The 18,757-nt window shown below is 46.3% G+C and overlaps 1 protein-coding gene and 1 long non-coding RNA gene across 3 annotated transcripts in view; one reads left to right on the top strand and one right to left on the bottom strand.

The window, feature by feature from the left end:
* The window catches only part of LOC137564308 (uncharacterized), a 205,368-nt gene that overhangs the window by 76,447 nt on the left and 110,164 nt on the right, over positions 1-18,757 (top strand). For both annotated transcript variants that reach the window (XR_011030571.1, XR_011030570.1), the window contains exon 4: positions 5,181-5,234. This is a non-coding gene — a long non-coding RNA (uncharacterized lncRNA). The remainder of the gene's footprint in view (positions 1-5,180; positions 5,235-18,757) is intronic.
* The window catches only part of LOC137564306 (solute carrier organic anion transporter family member 1A2-like), a 59,653-nt gene continuing 47,409 nt past the window's right edge, over positions 6,514-18,757 (bottom strand). The window contains exons 13-15 of the mRNA XM_068278034.1: positions 11,793-11,857; positions 9,017-9,134; positions 6,514-6,947 (exon numbers count right to left, since the gene is read on the bottom strand). Of these exons, the coding sequence (XP_068134135.1) occupies positions 6,806-6,947; positions 9,017-9,134; positions 11,793-11,857 (325 nt within the window). The 3' untranslated portion in view covers positions 6,514-6,805. The remainder of the gene's footprint in view (positions 6,948-9,016; positions 9,135-11,792; positions 11,858-18,757) is intronic.

The following is an 18,757-nucleotide window of genomic DNA, read 5'->3' as shown; positions in this document are numbered from 1 at the left end:
GTTCTTAACTCAGGAGGGGGACGCCTCTGAATCCTAATGAGACTTCCCCCGTCCTCCTCACCCTCCGGGATCCAGCACTGGCAGCCCCCGAAGGTGCGCGCAGGTGTAATAGCGCCTGTAGCACGCGGCAATATTTACCATATGCTCTCCTGCGCAGTAGCAGCTTTCCGATGGGCTCCGGCTGAAATAGCTGATCCCGATCGGGTCCGCTGTACTGCACAGGAGAGAATCGCCTGCTTGTTAGAGCGGACCCAACTGGGCTTGGCTATTTCCCCAGAGCCCATTGGAAAGCCACTAATGCACCTGCACAGGGACGCAGATGGTAAATATTGACGTGTGTGTGCTGTTCAGGGGCTGCGAGCGATGGATCAACGAGACTTAGGAGGACGGGGAAAGCCTCATTAGGATCCAGAGGCTTCCCCCTCCTGAAGAAGTACCCCCAGGGGAAGTTTTCTTTATTACAGGTTTACTTTAACCCTCCTGGCGGTCAATTGTTCTGCGGCTGTGCGGCCGTGGGAGGTTTTTTAAGCCTAATTTTTTCTTTTATCATGTAGCTAGCCTAGCGCTAGCTACATGATTTCCCCCTACCTGCGGCCTCCCTCCCACCCCTCCGAACGCCACCGGCAATCAAGCCCATTTGGAAATCCCTTTCTAAATGGGATCTCCTTCAGGGCTTCCTCCGTTGCCATGGCGACGAACGGAGTGACGTCATCAACGTAGTCATGTCACAGGGAGTCCCGATCCACCCCATAGCGCAGCCTGGCGGCGATTGGTCAGGCTGCGCAAGGGGTATGCGGGGGGGGGGGCTGTATCGCGGCAGGTAGCGGCGCATCAGCGGCGATCGACCCGAACACGCAGCAAGCAAAGTGCTTGCTGCGTGTTCTAAAAAAAAATTATGAAATCCTCTGCGGCGGCTTACCCTGAGCTCAGCTCGGGGTTACCGCCAAGAAGGTTAATGAGAGATAATAGGTAGGGGGAAAAAACATCAATACATCAGAATAAGAATTAAAGAGGAGCTGTTAGGTATAAGGTCTCAGAGAAAATAAACACATATATCAGTAGCTAAAGATTGGCTGTACTTACATTACATATGCATTTCACTGTCCACGTTTGGATTTCACAGAATTTGTATATAGTATATGCAGAGATAGATGCTCCTGACAGCTCATGGCAGGCTCCATGTTTTTCTGTCAAATGTGTCGTCATGTCCTGCCTGCTTCCTGATCACAGAAAAGCTCGTACTTGAACAACACAGTGTGCAGTGAATATTAATGAGCCATGTGGCTAGGAACAATAGCTGACTCCTGCAGTGTACTCTGTCGGGAGATTTATCAGTGCTACGCGCTGGACTGATTACAAGCTTCTGTAACATCTCATTAGCAGCCGAGGGGAGGGCCCCAGAATGCTTTGCAGTATAGTATGCGGCTTGCGTCCTCTTGGGTTTTAACAGCCTTGCTGATAAGCACACATCAAAGGTAACTGAGATTTTTATCTTCACTAATGGCTTTTGGGCTTCCTTCTAAACTGTTTAACACAGGAGAATAGAGGTTTAAATTAGCTTCTGCAGCCTGACAGTTACTCTTTAAAAAAAAAAAAAAGATAAAAAAAATGACTGATACTCACTTTGTAATTTGTTCATATTGTTTAATCCACTGTAAGCCTGCAGGTCAGCATCTTTACCACTGGCAGACATAAAAAAATCAGGCAGCACTCACTAACAATGTGATCGGCTAAAAGATTTTTCTTACACATACTGTATATATGCACTGAAGAAGATGCTGCTTGCTTGGCATTTGAAAACCGTTTCATTAATTTCTCACAATGCAACAAGGTTCACAGAGAGGAAACTGTTTGGACCATGGTCCTGACATCACACTGTGGGAGGGGACTCACCACAATATTATCCATACAGACCCCACTTATGGTCTTTTTAAAAGTTAAAGATTTCTCGTAGGAAAGGGGGTATCGGCTACTGATTGGGATGGAGTTCAATCCTGGGTTAAAATTCCCCTTTAACGTTACAGCAGCCAGTAACGCAGCCTAACTCACAGCAAGGATAAATCAATGTGCTGTTCACAGTGCCCACGTTGCGTTAGGGTATAACGCTGCACGTTAAATGAAAGTGCAGCATGCTGTACGTTATACCCTTATAGAGCTGCGTTATATTGTTTGCACATGCTCAGTGTCTAGCCACATGGCTAATTAATTTTCACTGCACTGTGGTGACTCATGGTGGGACTCTTAGTGTTGTCCGGATCATAAACGAATCGTTTATTTGATCCGGATCTTTTTTGTGAGTCGAATCATCCGAATCATCACAATGAAAGATTCGGTTCACAGTGGATGTCTATCTGGAAGAAACAGGAACATACAGAATGTACAGTGCAGGGAAAGTCCTGTCCTGCTAGTCATTTCACCTAGTCTGCTTCCCTAGTAAAATGATTCAAATGATTTGGTTCAAAGATCCGGATCTTTTCCATGATCCGATTCGAATGATCCGAATCCTTAAAAAGATCCGGACTTCCCATCACTATCCTGGAGCGGCTGCTTTGAGAGCTGCATAACGCGGCTCAATCTGACGTCCAACTTCAACACCACCATGCGTTGCGTTAGGGGCACGTTATGCAACCTTAACGTCCCCTAAAACGCAACGTCTTGGTGTGAAAGTAGCCTAAAAGTGCAAGTCCAGATACTTTTACTTTTCTGTACACCAAATTAGGCATAAGGCAGTTTTGCATTAAAACAAAAAGTATTTACAAAGCAACAATAAAAAATACTTGTTTTACTTGTAGTAGATCCACTCCTCCTCCTCAGCAACCTATTTATTATTATTTATTTATTTATTGTATTTATAAAGCGCCAACATTAGTAAAGGTTACAGACAATATTTAGGGGTGACATACAGCAATATGACAATACAGGAATACAAGAAAAAACAGATCACACAGCACAGTATGAGTACAAGGTAATGCTTAGTCAGTCACTGGAGGGGAGCATGGAGATTAGGCAAGGTAGGTTCACTCAAATGCATAGCATGGGTTCACAGTAATGGAGAATCAGGTAGGACACAAAAGGAGGAGGACCCTGCCCAAAGGCTTACTATCTAAAAGGAGAGGTAGCGACACGAAAGGTAGGAAGTAAGTACAGTAAGAGTAGGTTCACACGTGTTCTAAAAAGGTATCCGTGGCTCCGGTTTTTGGCCCGGATCAAAACCGGAGCCACGGATACCAATGATAAAAATAGCATCCATCTTTACTTAAAAAAAACTGATCCATCTACGTTCAGGGGGATCCGTTTTGAAAACCTGAACGGACAGTCTGGATTTACAGGATTTTCATGGCCCCCGGATACACAGAGGGGTAGTGAAAATCAATGCAAAAAGGGATTCCCCCTCTACACAGGCAGCTTTGGACGCAGAAACAGATCCGTTTTCTGTGGCCCTGCCCTGCCTGTGGGTGGGGAGGGGGTCGCCATGCTGGAGGGGGTAGCAGGCGGGAGCAGCGATGGGAGGGGGGTCCTACTCCTCCAGCTAGTTTCATTAATTAAAATCATTAAAATCAATGTAGCAATGTATAAAAGGCGAGCGGGGAACTTACTTCCTTGCTTTCCACTGCTCGCTGTCACTTCCTGCAATGCCGCCCAATGAAGTACAGAGGGCAGCATTGCAGGAAGTGACGGTGAGCAGTGGAACGCAAGGAAGTAAGTTCCACGCTCGCCTTTATACATTGCTACATTGATTTGAATAATTTTAATTAATTAAACTAGCTGGAGGGGGAGTGGGGAAGGGGGGGGACCCAGGTGAGGGAGGAGGGCTGACTCCCCCGATCCCCCTCCCCACCCTGCCCTCCTTCCTGCCTGCTACCCCCTCCTGCATGGAAGGGACAAGTGTGGACCTAGCCTAACCCTCCAGTCAGTCTAAAGCCATGCCTCCCTATTAGAGACTGACAGCCTTGATAGGCTATCAGTCAGCAGGGAGGTGTGGCTGCACTTTTCCCTATGTATGCCCATGTGAATGAAGTGGGGAGTGAGGCAGCTTGCCTGAGACTGCATACATAGCTGAAGGTTGCTGAGGAGGAGATGGAAGATGTATGAACTGGTCCAGCACATATTTTTTTTTTTTTTTTTTAACGATGATAAATTTAAAATGATTTTCTATTAACCCATTAGTAGCTTCAAAGGAAAGTTTTCCTTTGAAAGCTGCTGGTGCATTTAAACCTTTGTGGGCATATATAGTTTGTCTTCCTAGTGCAGCTAAACGAGTGGGTGGCAGTAAGCAGTTATATTTACCTGCTCCGGATGGCTTCTTCTTTTCCTCTACAGGTGGCTCTGAACTTCCGGCAGGTCTTCTGGGTCCCGATCATATCTGAGTGATCACATGGTATGATGTGATTGGGATCCAGGAGATGATGTCAGCATTACAGCGCCACCCGTTGTCGGAAGAACTGTTACTATGAGACTGTCCAGAAACTTGCACAAGGCAGTAGGCTTTTTTTTTGGGGGGGGGGGGGGGGGTTAACTTACTTTCAACACTTTCCTAATCCACTGGGTGGAGCTCCAAGGATTGTGAGTGTCAGTGGCAATAATTCACCTGCCGCCTATAAATCAATAAATCATCAGAGATCGGAGACCCTGCCCCCAGCCTCCATTGGCAAACTGTGATAACGGGTTTTTCTAAAGTTTTTTAAACTTTGTGGCGACCCCCAACTGTGTCACCTTGGCCATAGCTCCCAACTGTCTCTCTTTGGGAGGGACAGTCCCTCTTTGAGAGCCCTGTCTCTCTTTCCTCCTCCTCCATTTTTCTTATGAAATCTTTATGGTATGCGTGACTACAGGTGTGACGGGGGCGTGATCAGGGGTGTGGCTTAAGTGTCCCTCTTTCTCATCTCAAAAAGTTGGGAGGTATGCCAGCTGTACTGTTCTGTTGAGGGGCTTTCGTGCACACGCTAGATTCTCACTCGAGGGGGTCTCTATCGCTTGCACCGGCCTCTAGCCACCATCCTCAGTAAAAGACTAAATACTCAGTAAAGTGCAAAGGAAGATGTCTATATAAATACTAAATAATATACAAACATACATAGTGTCTTGGTGCATTTTTAGAACCGTATTTGAACTAAAGTAGTTTCTCGAAGAACCACTGAAATGTCTGTCTTCATAGAAAACACTTTTCACACTCTTTGCAGTGATTGCCAGTATGTCGGGATGGAACAAGCATTCAGGGGAACCTGAGATGAAAGGTATGTAATATGGAGGCAACCATATTTATTTTTTTTCTAACAACGCACATTGCATGGCCCTCTGTATATTCTGGTGTATAAGACTACTTTTTAACCCAGGAAAATCTTCTCAAAAGTCAGGGGTTGTCTTATATGTTTTATAGGGAGGGTGCTGAAACTTCCGAGCCAGACTGGAGAATCTGCGGTTGCCGCATATGGTGGGGGGAGCTCAAAAACGACCGTGGCCGCATACCCACCGTATGCAGCGACCATATGAAAGAAGCAAGGGTGGTGCTGCAGTGGCGTAACAATAGGGGCTGCAGGGACCCCTCCGGGGCCCGTCCAGGGCCGTTTTGGGGAGCAGGAGTGGTCACAGCATGAGGGGAGAGCATGGCCACCTACATCGGCGGGGAGGGGGGCCACTCCCCCGCCCACCTCAGGCTCTCCCCTCAGCGCTCCCCCTCCAGCAATAAATGGGTGGCAGCAGCGGGCAGGAACACAGGCATACGTCTTTTGTTTTACCGAAAGGAGGTTCTGCTCTCTAAGCATCCGACGCTACTTCCTGTTTATCAGGAAGTAGCATGTGGCACTTAGAGATCGGACCTCCACGGTGGAATGCATGGAGATATGCCTGGGGTCCTGCCCACCGCTGCTGCCACCCATTTACTGCTGGAGGGGGAGCACTGAGGGGAGAGTCCGAGGTGAGGGAAGGGGGGAGTGACCCCCCTCCTCGCTGATGTAGGTGGTCATGCTGCAACCCCTCCTGCCCCCCCAATCTGTCTGACCACGATCTTCTGTGCATGCGTGGCCCAGATACGTGCGTGCCCCCAACCGTGCTCCCACAGCCGGGAGCGTTCTGCTCTTACACAGTAGCACTCAGGCGAAGAACACTCCTGGGTGTGGGAGCGCAACAGAGGCACGCATGCAGCTGAGCCACGCATGCGCACGACTGGCCAGATTACTGTCATCAATAAGAAGATATCGGAGTGGCCATAGAAGACAGCAAGGGAGCCAACGCACGTCATGGGTGTGGAGGAAGCCCCAGGTAGGTATAAATACATCTATAGTGTGATCTCAGGTACACAAGGGCTAGAACATCTAGTTTTTGTTGCTGTACGTGTCTCCTCGGGAAGCTTTCCTCTCACTTTCTTTTAGACACCCATGTCCATAAAGCTGAAAGTCAGAAGAGCTCCCTCTCCCTGGGAACACAAACAGTATCATGGACCTGACAGAGGGTCTATCGTTTCCTTCAATATCCACAGCTATGTTTTGGCTGGAGCATTTCTAAGAGATGAAGCTAAACAGTACAAAAAGATCATTTTATTCATAGTGATTTGTAGCGTCTTGTTGTTGTCTGGATGGGCCACTGTGTAGCCGGACCATTGGGGGCCCTTATTGTGCTGCAGGTCAGACCCTATAGAAAATGCCTGCTCTTCGTTGGCTGCTCTACCCCTGTTGCATCATGTTAGTAGAATCCAGCTTCGTGCCTCTTCTGGGTGTCACAAGTAGAGTTTAGACTTCCGGCTGGAGATTATAAAAGTCTTTGTTTGACTCATGTCACTTCATGTCTTTCCCTGAGACCATAATTATTATCATCCCACAACTTCTGTCTGAGATGACTGTTTAATGGAAGCAACTTCTTTTCGAGATGTCTTTCTGAGGGCCAGTAGGATGAAGATGCAGGGGATATAAGAGGCAAAGCGCAGTACTGCCGGGATCCCAATATAGAGGTATCTGCAAAGAGTGGAGAAAGGGGGAGATCATTATAATTGTTCCATGGAATTTCCTGACTAGATGGAAGACTAGAGGGTGAGTCATGGAACTCCATTGGTCAATCCTAGAGCTAAGGGCGCTAATACATTACTCAATATTGTGGCCTATTCAAACCTAATTCAAAAATATTATCTAATTGGAAGAGAATTGGCTTTGCAACATGAGCGCCCGGTCAATCTTTCAACCAATTTCTGGCAACATCGTTCAAATGGATGGATTAGAAATGGTGGAAAATCTGAGCTGCAAAGTCTCGGTTGGATGCGCGGCAGTATCACAACGACCAATGGACCCAACAGACCTCTTCCTCAAGTGTATTTCCTCACCCCATGCCTGTGAGCACTGTTAAGGGCTCACCTATCCACCAGCACTACTCCTCACCTCCTCTGGTGTCCACCGTTACCGCGAGTGCCTGTTTCACATGATACATCACAGGTGTAGGGGGGGGGGAAGTCTATCTAATGGTCAATCTGGCCATACATTGAGTGATGTATGGCCACCTTAACATTTCAGTGTTTTTGAACGAAAGATAGATAAGACAAATAATCATTGGATCAATTTCTGCATTGCAAATTGTTATCAGGTGTGCTAGTAGTATTACTTCATGGTATTATAGCTGTAGAGAAGACCCAGTTGGCTCCACCAAGACTTGCAAGCTATGCCAGTCTCAGGCTTGCTGCCTCCAGCGTCATACCTCAGGCCTATGCAAGCCTTTCTCTACATCATAAATCTTTGTCCTGTATGGTCAGGAGAGTTGCCTTCCATCTGGTTTTCACTAAAAGGCTTTTCCAACTACCCTGTCTGATGAGCAACTCAAGTGGCTAATTCAATACAAGCATCTACTCTTCACCTCTTAGCAACAATGGAGGAGTCTTGATGACACAGCTCAGTATTCGTTTAAATTCACTAACCACTGTTGGCCTGTACAGGTTGAGCTTTTCCTTCTTTTGAGACCCTAGGTTTCACAAGCATAGATGACAAACAGATGATAAATGGTTATGTGTATATACATTTTTATTTAAGAGACACCCAAGCATCTGTTGCTATGGAGAAGGGAGGAGGGGCGATGTGTGGCACACAAAGGAGCGGCTCCTAGTGGGTGGGGTGATTTGGAGAACCGTGCACTCACTGGTCAGTTGGGCTTCAGTCATCGTTAAAGACCTGGTGCTACATTCTCAGTCGAGGTGGTTAACTGTGGCCTCGCTGCGGTTTAATCCAGCATGTGTACATATACTTTTTCTTAGTAACCAATACAAAACACTTGTTATATCTCTTGACTAACCTCATATTATTCAGTAATTATAGATCCCTTGTATCTTAAATCAGTGACACTTCCATACTCCTTATTATTAACAGGTTTTTGTGTGTTACTGCTATGTGATATTATCAAATTGACAGGAAGGTAAATCTCTCTCGGCATAAACAAAGTATTTGAATGTTCTATTAAGTAATGTCCCACTTGGCAGGGGCTGCACCACCATTTGGGCACCCTGGGCAATTGCCTAGGGTCCTAAGCTGACTGCCGGGCCCGCCAGGTGATCCCTGAGAGGATGAAGGTGGCAATGCACAGAGCCGCGGACCAGTGGAGGAGCATCTCGGCTGGCGCAGGTCAGTTAATACTCTGCCAAATACTCTGCCCAGGGATCAGAGGTAAGAGTTAAGTTGGAGGGGGAGGGGGGGGGTGTTCGGGCAGAGGCCAACTCGCGGGCTCTGGGGGGAATTTGATTGCAACAAAAGTCTAATAATGCCGCCGCCTTTTGGTCAAGTCTGATGGGTAGGGAAGGTTATGGTGTCTGTCTGGGTTACTTTTGCTTGTGGACCTCATTGTTACTAGAACTGGAACTGCCATGTGGGTTTATTTTACTTTTTTTAACCATTTCCTCGGACTAAAAATTATACAGGACAGTCACCGCCTCCAGGTCACCTCGGATTTATGGGACAGATCACTCTGCACCTCTATTTCACACTTGAAACGGTGTACAATCATTCTGGTGTAATGTATCCAGTAACGTATTTGGAATATCAGAGATTACCTGTAAGCATCAGAGTCGTACATCCGGCAGGCTCCGGGGTCCCCACAGTTGGTTGTCCCCCATTTTATGCAGGTGGTGTCTATTGCAGCTCCATAATAAATCGGGGAAGGGATTCCACCTATAAAAATAAGATAACATTCCAGGCAAATCAGATGTTTCTGGGTGAAGACTAGCTAAAAATCACAGCACGAAGGTGTTTTGGTACTTCCAGCGGTTTAGCAATAAGGGATGCAGAGGCTGCGACCACATGGGGTCCTTGGACCAGAGGGGCCCACTAGGGACCCTCCCTCAACCACAGTATTAGCTCTACAATGATGCTATGCTGGTAATGATCACTTCTGTAGTGGCTGGATGGTGTAATGGTTAAGGGCTCTGCCTCTGACACAGGAGACCAGGGTTCGAATCTCTGCTCCTCCTGTTCAGTAAGCCAGCACCTATTCAGTAGGAGACCTTGGGCAAGACTCCCTAACACTGCTACTGCCCATAGAGCGCACCCTGGTGGCTGCAGCTCTGGCGCTTTGAGTCTGCCAGGAGAAAAGCACAATATAAATGGTCTGTGTTTGTTCTGTAGATGCTTTGAATCCTCTGCTTACACCCCTCACACTGTGGATGTCCTTGACAGGTTTTGTTGTGCTACATGAATTGTTATACATAGAGTGCTTGGGAGGGACCAATTTAAAAGTTGCACTGTGGCCCAAAACTGCTTAGCTATGCCATTGGGTGCTTCTACAGTATTGCCTAATTTTTTTTTTTACATCAAAACAAATTCCCCCTTCCTGGAACGTTGAAAGTTGTCCCTCTTTTCCATTTTAAAAGCATTGGGAGCTCTGGGTATTTTAGTCGGCCTTCCCATTTTTAGGTATAAGAACATCATTGCTTATGGTGTGGAATCTTGAACACCAAATATAGAATAGAACAGTCTTAGAAACCGTTTAAAAGAGGAGGTAGTGGTGGACTTACCTCCCGAGTAGACCAAACAGACACAATTCTGTTATTTCATACAAAAAAAGAAGCATTTAATAGGTACTCCCAATTGCAACACGTTTCGCAGGCACAATCCTGCTTCATCAGGCAAATCGATGAGAACAAAACTAGTAAGGGTCTGGTATACAGCCAAGCGCCTCTATCCTTGCTTATGTTGCTGTGTCATTAGTATATAGCCATTTGCATTACTTCTGGTCACATCTGTTTACCACATATTGTGGCACCAGATGGAGCCATTAGTAGTCAACTATAGGTAATATACATTACCGATACTTTACTATGCACTACCTGGCACCCATTCTCACTCGGACCCACCCCTCCTAGTAGGGTAGGGGAAGCCTCCTACCTAATACCTAACCATAACCCTTCCCTTTAAGTGTCTAATAAAAACACCCCATGTAGCGCCTAACAACCTCCTCTCTAAGTGCCTAAATTCCGCCCCCCCCTCCCACACACACACACACACACAACTAATGCCTAACCGTCCTCCACCTCTAAGTGCCTAAATCACCCCTCCGACACACACCTAATGCCTAGCTCTACCTTTAAGCCTCTAAGTGCTTAAAGGGAACCAGAGACGAAGCACCCTTGTGTATTTTTCATTATATCAGTAAGAACATTAGAGAAAACACTTACCATGCTCTCTGTTTCATCCTCACTGCTAAAAGTGTCTGTTATCAGCAGTCATAAGAATCCCAGACTGAGCATTCAATCTGGCTTTGCTGGGAATGATTATTGCTGAGTCATTATAGCAGAGCCACAAGGGGGCAGGCTTGGGCTTGAAAAGACACCACAGAAGACAGACTCACCTATAATCTTTCTGTAGCAAAGCTAGACTGAGCAGCCTGAGTGCTCAGTCGGGGATTCTTATCAGAGGTGATAACAGTCAGATTAAACAGAGAACAATGAAACAAAGAGCAGATTAGGTGTTTACTGTCATGTTCCCACTGATTTATAAGGTAAAATACAAGAGGGTGCTTCATCTCTGGTTCTCTTTAAACACCCACGCCCCACACATACACACACTTAGGCCTCGATTCACTAACCGGTGCTAACCCAGTTAGCACGTCTTAAGGCTTTGGACGTGCAAACTAGGGTGCTAAGTAGTTTGTATGTCCAAAGCTGTTACTGATCGCACACCGGTGCACGTGAAAGGTCGCACCGTTCGCGTGCAAAATAGCTGTTCAGGCACTGCGCAGCGGTAAACTTTGCGCGCGAAACCTTGCGCGCATATTAGCGTGTGAAGCAGATGTTTTAGCTACCTAAGTTCCTCGTCACTGGTGTGATAACACTTAGCACCCTTTAGTGAATCGAGGCCTTAATGCCTAACCCCGCTCCACCTCTAAATGCCTAAGTTACCCCTCCCACACATACCTAATGCCTAGCCCTACTTGCCTAACTCCTCCCCCCCCCACACACACACACCTAATGCCTAGCCCTACTCCCCCTCTAAGTGCCTAACCCCCCCCCCCCCCCCCACACACACACACACACACACACATCTAATGCCTATCCATCATGCAATCTACACTGCATACAGCCCATGGGTACTGAGACAAAGTCAGAGCCTGGGGGAACACAAGAACTAATAGTGAATGCGTCAAGTACCACCTGGGCCCTCTCTACTCCAGGGCCCCATGTCAGCTGCTATGGCTATTGCTACACCACCACCTGATTACCGGCAGTTAACACAGACACCTATTAGACGCATATGCCGATTCCCCCAACCCAAATGGCCTACTCCACGTTTCTCTTGTTGAGTCGCCATGCTACTTCCTGTGGGAAAACTTACCGAGCGCTCGTGCGCCCAGCAGGTGGAGTCCCAGACCAAAAGACTTCTCCTCTGGGGTCATGCTCCTGATAGAGAGAGAGAGCAGAGAAACTACATCACTGGATATACCTGTACATAGCATCCAGGCATTAACAGAGGAGAACAATATGTGCAACAAAGCATAACGCTGTAACACAAAATAGAAAAAATCTAAACAATTCAACATACTGTGTATTTATTTTAATTTTGTTTTGAGAAAAATTTTATGTTGTAACAGTATAATGCTTCTTAATCAAAACTGTAGCGAAAATCTAATAACTATTATTCAGGGCACATACTGTATACAACATTCCCATCCACACTTTATACTACATACACCATGTCCACACATACAACATACACCAGGGACACACTCACACACTCACACACACACACACACACACACACACACACACACACACACACACACACACACACACACACAGCGTAACAGAATCAGAATCTTTTATTTCGCCAAGCACGACTGGGCTGTGCCAGGAATTGGGTTTGGCAAGTACAGGGCTAGTGTGAGAACGAGCAGGACATACGATACATACATGTAAGCAGACAGACAATATAAAGGATACAGTTACAGCATTGGACACATTTGAACACGTATATATGAAGTGTGCAGCCGTGCAGTCAGGCTAGGTGCTACCAGACTTGTCGTGGTTGGATGAGGAGATTTCTAAGAGTTCAGATAGTTAAGATAGTTTATGGCTGAGGGGGAGAAACTGTTCCTGTGCCTTGTGGTCCTGGTGTAGATGGATCGGAATCTCCACCCTGAGGGGAGCCTACTAAAGAAGCGGAAACCTGGGTGGGACGGGTCATTAGCGATTTTTTGAGCTCTGGAGCGCAGTCTAGGGTTGAAAATTTGGTCAAGAGAGGATCCCAGACACAGACACATACATAGGTAGGGATGGCCTGAACAGTTCACCAGTGAACAGTTCCCGGGTTGTTCGCCGTTCGCGTTTAACGCTAATTTTTTTTTAAAATTTGCATTTACATTAAATTCAATGGACACTATAGCGGTTAATAACAAAACTCCCTTAAGTGCTTACGATCTTTTCGTTTTTGAGAAAAACAATATAAAGTTCTCCTCCTGAGTGTGGGAAATGTTTCAACGTTAAATGTAGAAGAAAAAAGTTTAAATGCAGTAAAATGACAGATAATTTATCAATATGTATATAAATGTACATAGCAAGGAAATGAACAGCGCTACTTAAAGACAGATGAGTGCCTACCTGCAAAAGAGTGCAAGCCCCACTTATGGGATAAAATACACACTGAGCATACACATGACCTGTCTACCACTGGAGGATGTTGGTTTCCTGTAACAGCTTGCACGCAACTTGTTAAGTACTCGTCCCTCCCACTGCGAAGATGTCAATCCTCCATGGGAGGGGACCTAACACTAACTACATCCTACCTATGCATATGCATAGCCTGGGCGCGCTACCAAGTAAAATTGAAAATTGCGCAGGCCGCCTCCAAATGGCCACCGATGTATATAAATGTATTTATTTATTTTTTATGTTCTGAGTGTGGGAAATATAAAAAAAATGATGAGGGGTCCCCCCTCCCGAGCCTCTTTAACCTTTGTCCCCCATGCAGGCTGGAATAGCCAGAATGCGGAGCCCCGGCTGAGTGGGGCTTCACACCCTGAGCTATACCAGCCCGCATGGTCCATGGTATGGGGGGGGGGGCCCCGGGAGAGAGTGGGGGCCAAGCGTTCCCCTCTCCCCCAGAGCCCTTGTCCAGTCCATGGACAGGGGGCTTTTCCCCACTTTCGGTGCCCCAGGAGGAGGTGGGGGCGACGATGCTTTGGGAAGCGGGGGGGGGTTCATGGTGGCATCTGGGAGTCCTCTTTAAGAAGGAGACCCCCAGATATCCCCCTCCCCAAGAGAGATGAGTATACCCCTTACCCATTTCCACAAAGGGTTAAATGAAATAAAAACTCAACAACCAAAAAGTCCTTTATTTTTCTTCATTAACCATAAATACTTACCTGTACCTTTAAGAAAATGTTCACACGCAAATATTGTCGGAAATGGTCCCACACCAATATCCTCTAATCTTGTGAGCTTCGCTACTTTAATTGAAGATCTCTGCGCACCTGACGCCACACACCGCCGCTCCCCACGCAGCTCTAGTTATACTCTGTATAGCTAGAGATAAAGCATGTTTCAATTTTGGCTCCAAGGTTCCCCATTGGTCTGTTAACAGAAGGATCAGGAGGACCTTGTACTTTTTGAGAAAATCGATGTTAAAATTAAAGGTAAAATGACAGATAATGTACCAACATGTGTATAAATGTATTTTTTTTTTTTTTTATATGTTCTGGGTGTGGGAAAATATGTTCTGAGTGTGGGAAATTTTTCTTAATTAACCATAAATACTTAACTGTAGTTTTAAGAAAATGTTCCCATGCCAATATCCTCTAATCTTGTGAGCTTCGTACTTTGATTGAAGATCTCCGCGCACCCAACGCCACATACCGGCGCTCCCCACGCAGCTCTAGTTATACTCTGTATAGCTAGAGATAAAGCATGTTTCAATTTTGGCTCCAAGGTTCCCCATTGGTCTCTTAACAGGAGGATCAGGAGGACCTTGTACTTTTTGAGAAAATTGATATTAAAATTAAAAGTAAAATGACAGATAATGTACCAACATGTGTATAAATGTATTTTTTTTTTTTTTTTTGTAATATGTTCTGAGTGTGGGAAAATATGTTCTGAGTGTGGGAAATTGTTCTTAATTAACCATAAATACTTAACTGTAGTTTTAAGAAAATGTTCCCATGCCAATATCCTCTAATCTTGCGAGCTTCATACTTTGATTGAAGACCTCCGTGCACCCGATGCCACATACCGCCATTCCCCATGCAGATTGTATAAAATTAGATTAACCGGTTCAGCACCGCAGTCCGAAAATCTCATGCATCCGAGCAATGTTCACCTCCCATTCATTCGCCTATAACTTTATTGCTACTTATCACAATGAATTGATCTATATCTTGTTTTTTCCGCCACTAATTAGGCTTTCTTTGGGTAGTACATTTTGCTAAGAATTATTTTTTCTAAATCTATTTTAACAGGAAGATTAAGAAAGAAATGAAAAAAAAATCATTATTTCTCAGTTTTTGGCCATTATAGTTTGAAATTAATATATGCTACCATAATTAAAACTCGTGTATTTTATTTGCCCATCTGTCCCGGTTATTACACCGTTTAAACTATGTCCCTATCACAATTTATGGTGCCGATATTTCATTTAGAAATAAAGGTGCATTTTTTCAATTTGCGTCCATCACTATTTATAAGCTTATAATTTTAAATAATATAATAACATACTCTCTTGACATGCATATTTAAAAAGTTCAAACCCTTGGGTAACTATTTATGTTGTTTTTGTTTTTTTTAATTGTATTTTTGTTTTTTTTAATTAAAAAAAGTGTATGTGGGTAATTTTTGTTGTCGGGGGGAAACTGCTAATTTTAAATGTAAAATAATATTTTATTTTTTTTATTAAAAATGTATGTGTGTGCAGTTTACTATTTGGCCACAAGATGGCCACAGTGAAAAAAGTCCTGGATGCGAACGATCTCGCATCCAGGATCTAAAATACTGGGGAGAAGTTTCATGGGGGCAGAAATACTGTGCTCTCTGGAGAGAAAGCGTCGGTATTTCTGCGGGGAAGTTAGAGCGATTCACTGATCGGGGGCTAGCGGCAGGCAGCGGGAGCGCGCGCGGGGGCGCGCCCGATCGCGCGCACCAGCCGGCGGCAGCAGCAGTGCCTATCTGGACGAGGAAGCTCGTCCAGATAGGCCGAACTGGTTAAAGATTTTTTATTTCCCACACTCAGAGTATATTAAAAATAAATACATACATTTATATGCTTGTTGATACATTATCTTTCATTTTACCCCATTTAAATCACAACTTTTTTCCTCTCATTTTAACATCGATTTTCTCAAAAACTAAAAGGTCTTTTGGAAAAAAAAATGTTCTCTTTTTTCCACTGCCCTCCTCTGCATACCTTGCAAATTTATTATTTCTAGCGCGTAACGGGGTTTTGCTATTAACCGCTAAAGTTGGCGGTCGTTCATCTGCCATTTAAGTCTATGGAGCCCACTGCAAGCAGCCGGTTCGCGAACATTTGCAGTAAGTTTGCGAACCGAAAATGTGATAAAGATAGGGACACCAAAAGCCAAATATGGTGTAGTATGTACTGGTGATATGGGATGAAGTTGGTAGAGTAAATACAAATATACTCACAAAGCAGGGTTACCTCAAAGGCAACCACTGTAACAGCAGGTGTGGAGATTAGACCTGACTCCACTCAGGATTAAGAAGTCGCTCTCCGTAGATCAGGAAAAAAGGGGATGACACCCCTCCACCAAGGGTAGACTTAGAACAATGGAACAGGGATACAGAGGCGTCAGAAGAATAAAAATGTCTAAAAAGTTTAAAATTTGTGGAGGCAGTGGTGGACTTATCTCCTCCAAACAAACACAAGATATGCCAATAAAGTTTAGCAGAACAAATTTATTTACATACTCCAGGGGAAAATGCAACGCGTTTCGCAGGTATGACCCCGCTTCATCAGGCAAAATGTGATGTTCGCTACATCACTATTCACAGACTACGCAATGAGCACACACACAGGGGCGAAACTAGAAATCCCCGGCCCCCCCCTGCAAAAAAAAAAATCCCCGCCCAACCCCCCCCCCCCCCCCCCCGCCCCCATCGGGCCAGCTAAGGGGGGCGGGAGGGGTCGCAACATGAGTGGAAAGCGTGGCCGCACATTGGCGGGGAGGGGGCACATTCCCCCCTTCCTCCCTTGGGCTCGCCTCTCAGCTCTCCCCTTCCTCACCTTGGGCTCTCCTCTCAGCGCTCCCCCTCCTGCAATTATTAGTGGCAGCAGCAGCAGACAGGACACGTACCTCCATCGCGCTGGAGGTTCCGATTTCTTAGTGCTTCATGCTACTTCTTGTTTAAACAGGAAGTAGAATGAAGCACTTAGAGATCGAAGACCTCTGTGGTGGATGGATGTATGTGTCCTGCCTGCCGCCACTGCTGCCACTAATAATTGCAGGAGGTGGAGCGCTGAGAGGAGAGCCCAAGGTGAGGGAGGGACTGTCCCCCCTCCCCGGCAACGTTGCAACCTCTCCTGCCACGGGCCCCCCCATGGGTGCAGGGGTTGAATCCCTTATTGTTACCCCCCCTGCACACACACAGAGTATCTGATGAGCACCAGACACACATACAGAGTACCTGATGAGCACCACATAGCCAGGCACACACACAGTACCTGATGAGCACCATGTAACCAGATACACACGTAGTACATGATGAGCACCATGTAGCCAGACATACACACAGTACTTGATGAGCACCATGTAGCCAGACACACACAGTACCTGAAGAGCACCATGTAGCCAGACACAGTACCTGATGAGCACCATATAGCTAGGCACATGTAACGATTGTGGAACTTTCTCCGTGATCAGCGCACAACGCGTGCGCTGACACGACGGAAATCCTCCACAAGCGTATATTTGCAGGCACCCAGCAAAAGGTGCTACGCACCTGTAGAGGGAAATTCCTGTCGGCAGATGGCGCTGAGGAGTGCAGAGGAACCAATCCTCTGTACCTCCACAAATGCCAGACAGGAATTGTACGAAGCGCAGAACGCAATCGCAAGAGAGGCGATTGCGAATGAGAACGAGCAAAGGGACAGGTTGTATGTGTGTGCGCCAATCCAGTCGCCACCCCGCGACCGCGCACACACAACAGCAGATATGAAATAGGAACGCGATCGCGAGAGGTGCGATCGCCAGACGTGACACAAGGCAGATCAGAATAGAATACGAGGGTAGCAAAGGCACAGCAAATAATACAATAAGGAGATACGAAAAATAACAAACGCTAGCTAACCGCGAACACTGCACTCATTCGCAACAGTGCACGCGGTTATGCGCAATCTCCAGGTGATAAGCACAATAGAGACAAGCACGCCTAACTAACCATCGACAGACAAACATGAAACAGAGGACGCGAGTGCTTGCTTAACGGTTACCTCACCGAGCCTCCAGCAAGCGTAGCGGACAAGACAGATACACGAAAACAGGGACAAACGAGAGATAGGATCCACAGCACTAGCGAAAAGTGGCTAGCGCGATCCAGGTACAGAGTAGCAGAACAGAAGGATCCCCAGCGCTAGCGAAAAGTGGCTAGCGCGATCCCAGAAGACAGAACGGAAGGATCCCCAGCGCTAGCGGAAAAGTGGCTAGCGCGATCCCAGGAGACAGAACAGAAGGATCCACAGCGCTAGCGAAAAGTAGCTAGCGCGATCCCAGGAGACAGAACAGAAGAGATAGCTGGTAGCAACCGCTGCACCAGCTATACTCCAAGAACAGAGATCAGAACCATTTCCTGTCCACCACCGCTGGGACAGGACAATGGCAACAGGCAAGACAAGACAGAACAGGCAATACAGATAATACAACCTGACTGGGCTAGAAGGGGAGCCTGAAAGCAACCCCCAGGAATTAACTATACTAGATAGCAATGGCTGACACTCCAGCAGTGTCCATCAGGAACAGACCATGGAAAGGAAATGACCAGCAAAGCCTTCTGGGAAACATAAAGCTCTTATAGTGCCAGTCATCAAAGAAGGCAGGTAGGGGATTTGCATAACGAATGTATGCAAATTCCCCAGCAAGAGAACAGACCAGAAACTTGCAATGGAAAGACAGGTCTCTGTTCCAGAGACCTGCAGCCCACAGACTAGAGGAATGGACAAACAGCTGTCTGCCTGTGCAGCCAGCTGAGCAGATCATCACAGCACACACACACAGTACCTGATGAGCACCATGTAGCCAGACACACACACAGTACCTGTCGAGCACCGTGCAGCCAGACACACACAGTACCTGATGAGCA

The sequence above is a fragment of the Hyperolius riggenbachi genome, chromosome 3, assembly GCF_040937935.1.
Source record: "Hyperolius riggenbachi isolate aHypRig1 chromosome 3, aHypRig1.pri, whole genome shotgun sequence".
NCBI lineage: Eukaryota > Metazoa > Chordata > Amphibia > Anura > Hyperoliidae > Hyperolius > Hyperolius riggenbachi.
This window is presented reverse-complemented; position numbering and strand designations above follow the sequence as displayed.